Here is a 9,569-nt window from a genome sequence, read left to right as displayed (position 1 = left end):
AATAGGAATCGAACCTGCGACCTTTAGATTTATGCTGTGGCATTCCCATCAATGGAGGCACACCAGCCAGGGTGGTCATTTTCTTTTAGATGTAATCAAAGTGCCCTCTAATTTGCTGAATTTTCTTTTCTTTAAAAAAAATTTTTGTTATCTTCTTTATCTCCCTCCTCCCTGCACCCTACCACCCTCCAGCATTCCCCCCCACCACTTAGTTAATGTCCATTGGTTGTATATATAAGTTCCTTGTCTTTTCCATTTCCTATACTATTCTTAATTTCACCCTATTTTGTGCCTACCTATTATACTTCTTATTCCCTGTACATTCCACCCCCCATTCTCCCCCTTCCCCCTCCCCACTAATAACTCTCCATGGAATCTCCATTTCTGTGATTCTGTTCCTGTTCTAGTTGTTTGCCTAGTTTTTGTTTTCTGGGTTCAGTTGTTGATAGTTGTGAGTTTGTTGTCATTTTACTGTTCCTAGTTTTTGATCATCCTCTATTTCTTAGATAAGTCCCTTTAACATTTCATAAAATAAGAGCTTGGAGATGATAAAATCCTTTAACTTGACCTTATCTGGGAAGCACTTTATCTGCCGTTCCATTCTAAATGATAGCTTTGCTGGATAGAGTAATCTTCCATGTAGGTCCTTTGCTTTCATGACTTCAAATACTTCTTTCCAGCCTCTTCTGGCCTGTAAGGTTTCTTTTGAGAAATCAGCTGATAGCCTTATGGGAACTCCTTTGTAGGTAACTCTCTCTTTTCCTCTTGCTGCTTTTAAGATTCTCTCCTTCTGTTTAATCTTGGGTAACTTAATTATGATGTGCCTTGGTGTGTTCCTGCTTGGGTCCAGTTTCTTTGGGACTCTTTGAGCTTCCTGGACTTCCTGGAAGTCTATTTCCTTCACCAAGTTGGAGAAGTTTTCCTTCATTATTTGTTCAAATAAGTTTTCAATTTCTTGCTCTTCCTCTTCTCCTGGAACCCCTATGATTCGGATGTTGGAGTGTTTAAAGTTGTCTCAGAGCTTTCTCAGCCTCTCCTCACGTTTTGAATTCTTGTTTCTTCATTCTGTTCTGGTTGGATGTTTATTTCTTCATTTTGTTTCAAATTCTTGGTTTGAGTCCCATTTTCCTTCCTTTCGCTTTTGGTTCCCTGTATATTTTCCTTTATTTCACTTTGTATAGCTTTCATTTCTTCCTTCATTTTGAGACCGAGCTCCATCATTTCTGTGAGCATCCTGATTACCAGTGTTTTGAACTCTGCATCAGATAGGTTGGCTATCTCCTCCTCACGTAGTTCTTTTCCTGGATTTTAATTTGTTCTTTGCTTTGGGCCATATTTCTTTGTCTTGGTGCACCTATTTTGTTGTAAGGGGTGGAGCCTTAGCTATTCACCAGGGCGGGCAACTCTCTGCTTCATTGTGGCACTGTCTGTGGGGGAGGGGTCAGAGAGGTACAAGGCCAAGTCCAAGTTTCTAGTAAAGCAAAAGAAACACCCAGAATTTTAATAGAATTTATCTCTAGGATGTGAAAGTACAGGAGATTATTTTTCCCCTCTGCTTTTCTGTATTTGATAGATTTTTTAATAAAAAGGAAGTACTATTCTTATAATGACAAGCTTTTACTAATCTATATCATTAGCTCAAAAAAAGTCTCCACTTGCAGGTTTAATAAACTAACACAAAATTAATTAAAGCATGTGGTTTCTTTGACTATGTTAAGTTCAAAATTAAAAAAATGTTATTTCATGGTTATGGGTCACTTTTTATTTTGCCAAGTTTTTTTTTAATCAATGAGCCTATTTTTTATAATAAGAAAAAATACATTCTTTTAAAAGGGTAGTAATATTCATTGGGTGACTATTAAGCACATATAAGCCCCTTGGATGTTTTATTCACTTCCTCAAAAACATAACCTAAGCTAGTTTCGGCTACTCTAAGTAAGAATACAATTATGTTGTTAAGTATATATACAGTATAAATGTTAATACAAAATTTGAAAAGAAAGTGTTCTATTCATCCACTATTTTAAAACAAATTCAATTTAGAGGCTTAAAAAATTAGAGATCACATATCTTTAAATGTAGGTGTGTTAGAATATTGCTTGACTTTGTATCTGGGAACTGTTAGTTGCTTCTGTACAGCAAGTAAAACATTAACTTTTTAAAATTTTTTGTGACAACAAGAAGTAAAGCAGATTACCAGCAATTCTGAGAACTACAGAAACAGCTTACAAGGAGAATGAAGCTCCCTATTTTCATAGCAGATGCATTCACAGCAAAAGCGTTTTACGGGAATCCTGCTGCTGTTTGTCTCCTAGAAAACGTAAGTATTGGTTTGGAAATGCAGTGTCTGGAATTCTAAATTCCTGTAGAACCAAATATTTCTTTTAAAAAATCAGATCTAGTTTGTTTGCCTCTTTGGGTTTTTTTTCTTTTTGGTTAAATTATATCAGCAATATTCATATCTGCAAGTTGATTTTGGAGAGAATGCTTACAGCTATATGCTTAATTCCAGGGAAATTAAAATTTGGGTAAAGAAGAACTGGAGCTCCCTTTTAGCTGTTAGATTTTCATTTAGTTAGTACTAAATACAGAGGAGAGTAAAATTAGATGAGTTTTATGTAACTGGACATGGCTGATACTACATTGAGCATGAAAAATTCAAATTGGATTTTTGAAAGTCTTATTTAAAAATGGCTTTTTCATTAGGATAAGTATTAACAGAATAGTTAAATATTCCTTGACCTTAGCGCTTTGTGTTGATCCCTGGGTATTAGGTAACAAGCCAAGGTACGCTTCCACTCAGAGAAGTTTGTGTGAGGGTATGTGCGAGAATTACTTCAAAAACACAGTAAGCAATTCATAATCTTAAATACGTATTATACTAAGTTGGACAAGGTGTGTTGGGGCATCCGTGTGCCGTGGATCTCAACCTGGCCTGCACGTTCGAATCACCTGAGGAGCTCTAAAAACTGTGCTCAGGCTGCACCCCAGCCAACGACAACAGAGTGTGTGGGAGTGGGACACAGCCAGCGCTGTCTGTCAATCTCCCTGCAGGATGCTGCTGTGCAGTCAGAATGGGGGGTGCAGGGGGTTCTCCTGAGACAGGTGAATACTGTTAATTGAGTCCTTGGTACCCCTATTTTATCTCTCAAATGGGGCAGCAAAATGGTGATCAAGAGTTCAAGAGTCCTCAGCTCACTCTAACAGTGCATTCATTATGCAACGTTGCAGCTGGCATTTTTTCAACTACAGAATGAAGAAAGAAAGTAACAAAGTTATCAGGCTCTATCAACACAATGAGTTTGCGAGGATTAGTGAGAGAATGATTACCAACCAGGTTCTAAATTGTGAATATGTTTTAGAAACAATCTGGCAAACACAACTTCACCTCAAGAAATTGTGAAATTGACTAGATCTGCTTGTCAAGAGTCTTAGCGTATTTGCCCATGTTTCCATATGTAACATCCCTGAAGAGTTCTGAAAATAGTTTTGAGTGATTTTTGTACTTAATTTTCACCGAAGACAAGGCTTAGCACTCTTCCTCAATTTACTCCTTTTATTTCCAATATACTCACTAAACAACAGACTTAAGGATCTGTCTCCCTTTATCTACCTACCTAAATACATATCTCTATCTACCTCTGCATTAAAATATATTTTACATGTTATTTATATATTTGGAAAAACTAGGAAATAAAATTTTAAGCAAAGAACTTAATATAATTCAAAGCCACAGGCTTCAGTACAAATGGCAAAAAGAAGATGAAGTCTGTGACTTGGGGACACTCTCTGAAGAGTCCCCCGATTCACTTCTTCTGGGCCTGGGGCCTGTGAGACCATTCTAACTTGCTGGCCCGTCAGGGACAACTGAATAGGTACCTAAAGACTAGTTTGCTAGTTTTCTATTCTGAGGACATGAAAATTCTGTTCTCCTGGAGGCAAATTTAGCGCTTCCCCTAATTCATAATCAATAAAAATTACAAACTGTTTTCTGCCCTTCGATTCTCTTATCCATGGCTGGAGGCAGTGGATACCTGAAGTGCCTAGAGAGAACACAAGTGAACTCTGGAAAATACCAGAGACAAATAGTGTTAAATCTTATAATGCTGGCCACAAATATTTATCGATATCCACCGTGAGCCGGGCTCTGGGCTACCAATAGGAAATACAAAGATTAGGAAGTCTGTCTGCCCTTCAGATGCTCACAGTCTAGTGAGGGTCGTACTCACAGACGCGTTGGCCTGATCATTATTCGGTGGTCGCCACAGAGGCGAAAAGACCTAAAGGTGCCAGGTACAGAAGGTCTCGGAGAACAAAGTTGGATTTTATGGAGGAGAAAATACTTCAGATTTTAAGGGCAGGGCTTTAAAGGAATATCCGTTTTGTTTTGTTCTTTTTAAAAAAATTATTTAAGATTTGACCAAGATGAGACTAACCACAGAATAACTTGGTGGACAGACCAAAGACTAGGTTATTGCTTTTTAAATGCTTGATAAAAGACTCCTGGAAGGAAAGTAAAACATTCTGGATAACAGAGCTCCAAGAGCTTTTGCAATATTCTAAAGTTGTGCTTTTCTTTAAGAACAAGTACATTTTTCATGTTCTCACATGAGGAACTTATAACACTGTGTATTAGGTGAAAACAAAAGCAGATTAAGGAATAAATGGAACATATATTTGAATAAAATATTTAAAACCCTTTTTAAAAATTTTATTTACAGATCTTACAGAGAAAGGAAAGGAGATGGGGGGAGAGAGAGACATCAATTTGTTGTTCCACTTATGTATGCATTCATTGGTTGGTTCTTGCATGTACCCTGACTGGGGATCGAACCCACAACCTTGGTGTATTGGGACGATGCTCTAACCAACTGAGCTACCTGGCCAGGGCAAAATATTTAAAATCTTAAAAAATTGATGGTGTCCCTAAACATGTGACAATAAGTTTGGCAATAAAGACCATGTAGACACACAGAAAATGTATGGAAACAATATCTTAAAAATGAAGTAGAGACGTTACGATAACAGCTAAGTAAGGAACTGTAAGAACTCACGGCCAACCATCGGATCGGTCAGAGGCCTGTGAGGGTGCTGACGGGTGATGTTTTGTTTACTTTTCTGGGAACCAGCTTTAATATTTTGTGAAAAATAGCATGTCTTCAGGGCTAGAGAGCCCTATTTATTCTTCATGTTCTAAGAAAGCCTCAAATTTTTTTGTTTTGTTGTTGCTGGTCGTGTGTGTGTGTGTGTGTGTGTGTGTGTGTGTGTGTTGAGCACAACGTTTCTTAATCGTAGCACTACTGACATCTGGGACTGCGTGGTTTTTGGTTCTGTAAGGCCGCCATGTGCGCTGTAAAATGTTTACCGGTGTCCTTGGCCTCCAGGCACTAGATGACAGTAGTCCCGCCTCCCCGGTTAGTCCCGGCGATCAAAAATTGCCCCTAGTTGAGATCTGTTGCTTCAGAGAATACCTTTTCTAACGAAGTTTATTCCTGAGTTTTTCTGTTGAAATTCTCCATTAAACAATTTCTTGTGTGCCCAATATATACATTTATTCTAATTCAACTGGCATTTACTATTTAAAATAATTATTATTCTTTTAAACATTAACAATCATTTCCAGTGATGGCAAGGAGGATTGGTTTTACATTTTTAAAGAAGAATGCTTAGTTTTTAGTTCCTGAACTATTTGCTGTTCCAGTTTTATATTTAGAGAATACCCAAAACCCCTGCACAGCTTAGTGGGTTATGTATTTAAGGAAAGAAAGAAGTGTATAGCAATACTGTGTCCAGCCCACGCTTTAACTCATGTCGGGAAGCCTATGGCGCACCGCCCACCTCCAAACTCGGTGCCCTTCCTTAGCGAGAGGCTCACAGGTGTGACCAGTTCGGTCAGAGGCTCCTGGGGCTTCTAGGGTGTTTCAACCTTATACCTCATATTTATTCCCAGAAGAGAGATCGGGAAGTGCAAAGAAGATTTTTCTAGGGTACTGAACCGTTTTCTTTTGTCCAGCATTTGTGGAAGAAGAGCGATGCCTAGGAGGAGGAGATGTTAATGTAGGAATTTCTGCTTCCCAACTATCCTCACCGACTTCTAGAACATAACCCTCAGCTTTGGCTGCAGTAACTTTGGACAAATTCAGCCCAAAACTGTGCTACTTGGCTTTCATATGTTATGTCATTGCATCCTCACAACTACTCTGTGAGTAGGTCTTATTATCATTATCCCCATTTTACAGACGGGGAAACAGAGGCGGAGGAAGCTTGAGTACTTTGCCAGAGGGCACACACTCCTAAGCGGCTGACTTTAGGATACCACCCTTGGTCTGCCTGACTATGGAGCCTGTGCTTTAACCATTGTACTCCCTATTCAACTACAAGTTCTCCTCTTCTATGTGCCCCCTCGGCACTCCTTACTTCCCAGGTGGTAACAAGTATCACTCCGGTAATTCACTCAATGCCTGTCTTCCGCACTAGACTGCACATTCTATCCAGTCTTAGATCCACTTAGACGTGTTCCAGCACACTTGGCCTAGCACATGGGAGGCACTAAACATCTGTTGAGTGAATGTAAAAATTATAATCAATTAAATTCTCTCTGAAGAGTTCTAGATAACCGAGAATTATTGGTCTCTGAAGAGTTCTAGGTAACCGAGAATTATTGGTCTTATGTTCTTATTGGGGGGGCGGGGTGAGGGGCAGGGAAAGTGAGTGTGAGCTTTGGGTTCGACGACGGAGCTGCAGACACTAGGCCTTCATAAGAACCATTAGGCACAACTAAAGATGGCCTACAGTTGGAGAACTGCATTGCACGGACACAACTTCACAATAGTTAAGGTGCCTTAGAAGGAATCTTTTATTTCTTCCTGGAGGATTTAGAACTTTCTACATCCAACTGCTTTTTCTTTGCTGGACTCTATCTGCAGCAGAGGGCTGAGAGCAATAAAGACTGAGAGCAAGACTGTTATGTTTAGGCTGTCATATTTCAAAACTGCCACAAGATGGCACTATTTTAAAACTTTACTTTGATTTACTTTGATTGGGAGGCTTTGATTTTTGTGGGCCTTAATAGTGATGGAAACTCGGTGTCTTGGTACAGAACATTGGATCTCAAAAGAAAAAAAAATCATAGCTCTGTTTTTGCTGTTGGAAATTTGTCTCACGTGACACTGCCAAAGGAAATAAGATCTTAAAGCAAGAGAATCAAAAGCTGTTGGTTTGTAACTATTTTGACCTGAGTTTGAAAATAAGCTTGTAGGGGGTTCTGGCCAAGATGGAGGTATAGGTAGAAATGCTTTGCTTCCTCACACAACCGCAAAAAGGATAACAACCAACTTAAAAACAATAAACAACCAGAACTGCCAAAAGAGCAATCTGCATGGAACTCCGACAAGCAAGGAGTTAAAGAAACATTCCTTCAGACTGATGCGCCATGACAAAGAAATATGGCCCAAATGAAAGAACAGATCAAAACTCCAGGTAAAGAGCTAAGCGATGAGGAGATAGCCAACCTATCAGATGCAGAGTTCAAAACACTGGTAATCAGGAAGCTCACAGAATTGATTGAGCTCAGTCGCTAAATGAAGGAAGAAATGAAAGCTACACAAAGTGAAATAAAGCAAAATATGAAGGGAACCAAAAGTGAAGGTAAGGAAACTGGGACTCAAATAACGATTTGGAACAAAAGGGAGAAATAAACATCCAACCAGAACGGAATGAAGAAACAAGAATTCAAAAAAATGAGGAGAGCCTTAGGAACCTCTGGGAAAACTTTAAATGCTTCAACATCCAAATCATAGGGGTGCCAGAAGGAGAAGAGGAAGAGCAAGAAATTAAAAATTTATTTGAACAAATAATGAAGGAAAACTTCCCCAACTTGGCGAAGGAAATAGACTTCCAGGAAGTCCAGGAAGCTCAGAGAGTCCCAAAGAAACTGGACCCAAGCAGGAACATCATAATCAAGTTACCCAAGATTAAACAGAAGGAGAGAATCTTAAAAGCAGCAAGAGGAAAGGAGACAGTTACCTACAGAGGAGTTCCCATAAGGCTATCAGCTGATTTCTCAAAAGAAACCTTGCAGGCAAGAAGGGGCTGGAAAGAAGTATTTGAAGTCATGAAAGAAAAGGACCTACATGGAAGATTACTGTATCCAGCAAAGCTGTCATTTAGAATGGAAGGGCAGATAAAGTGCTTCCCAGATAAAGTCAAGTTAAAGGAGTTTATCATCGCCAAACCCTTATATGAAATGTTAAAGGGACTTATCTAAGAAATACAAGATCAAAAACTATGAACGATAAAGTGACAACACATTTATAACTATCAACAACTGAACCCGGAAAACAAAAACTAGGCAAACAACTAGAACAGGAACAGAATCACAGAAATGGAGATCCCATGGAGGGTTATGAATGGGGAGGGGGAGGGGGACATTAGGGGAAAAGGTACAGGGAATAAGAAGCATAATTGGTAAGCATAAAATAGACAGGGGCAGTTTACGAATGGTATAGGAAGTAGAGAAGCCAAAGAACTTATATGTAAGACCCATGGACATGAACTAAGGGGGTGGGGGATGCTGGAGGGTAAGGGTGGGTTCAGGGAGGAGGGGGGTAAAGGGGAGAAGAAAACTGGGACAACTGTAATAGCATAATCAATATAATATACTTAAAATTCAAGTATAGAAAAAGGAAAATAAGCTTGTAGTATAAAATAGAAAAATTATTGGAAGCAAAATTCAGTATTTTAAATGAATGCAGCCTCTTCCTTTTGTTTCTAAAGCTCTCAAAGTAGAACCAGTATTACCCTTCTCATGAGTCACCATTATCTTGACCTTTAGTTCCAGAGCAGAAATTCAGCCCCATATGGTGCATAGTGAGGGCTGCTATTGTGAAGCTTTCTACATTATGTCTTCTGACCCCTCAGGCAAATAGCAGGTGATTTTAAGTGTCCTGGGACAGAGAATAGTTACAGAAATTGAAATTGCAATTGGTATAATTCATCAAGGTAGAGAGGATGAAAGAGCTGATGGTCAGTAAAGTATGTGTTCAGGCTGATGTGCAAAACAGCCCTTTGGCAAGGAAATTTATTACCAATAGGTGGTAAGTTTGGCTATAAAGGGGGATGCTTTAATGCTTTCAGAGACTGTTGTCCTGAAGGTCGAGGGAAGCAATAGATAAAGAAAGGAAGGACGAGGGTAGGGAGAGTTTGGCTGGATCAGAGAGAGGAAGGACTGGCAGGCACTGCAGGTTCCTGCAGTCAGGGAGGCAAACCCAGGAAGACCCGCACAGGCTTTTCTTCGTCACCCCTCCATTCACCGCTGAGCCCTGTGACCGCAGATTCTGCATTAGGGAATTGAATGGCTTCTAGTTTCTCTCAGGTGTTGTATGCACAGGTGTGTGGGCCAGTTTCCACAGAGAACATTGTACAGGCCAAGGCAAGTGCTTCAGGGTTTTGGTTTTTTTTTTTCAAATTATAAGAGAAAGTTTATTTAGAAAGTTATAGAGGTAGTAAAAGTTAGCCTGCTGGGCTGTGTAGGCTCAGGAAAAAGGTTACAGAAGCAAAAGAAGGGCCCT

General features: G+C 39.5%; 1 protein-coding gene across 5 annotated transcripts in view; it reads left to right on the top strand.

The window, feature by feature from the left end:
* Positions 1-9,569, top strand: part of PBLD (phenazine biosynthesis like protein domain containing) — a 45,182-nt gene that overhangs the window by 24,458 nt on the left and 11,155 nt on the right. For 4 of the 5 annotated variants that reach the window (XM_024561401.3, XM_053923320.2, XM_053923317.2 and 1 more), the window contains exon 3: positions 2,182-2,320. In XM_024561401.3, the coding sequence (XP_024417169.2) occupies positions 2,237-2,320 (84 nt within the window). In that variant the 5' untranslated portion in view covers positions 2,182-2,236. Of the gene's footprint in view, positions 1-2,181; positions 2,321-9,569 lie in introns of those variants that run through there. The other variant, XM_053923321.1, reaches the window with a different exon arrangement.

This window comes from Desmodus rotundus, chromosome 4 (genome assembly GCF_022682495.2).
Source record: "Desmodus rotundus isolate HL8 chromosome 4, HLdesRot8A.1, whole genome shotgun sequence".
Taxonomy (NCBI): Eukaryota; Metazoa; Chordata; class Mammalia; order Chiroptera; family Phyllostomidae; genus Desmodus; species Desmodus rotundus.
This window is presented reverse-complemented; position numbering and strand designations above follow the sequence as displayed.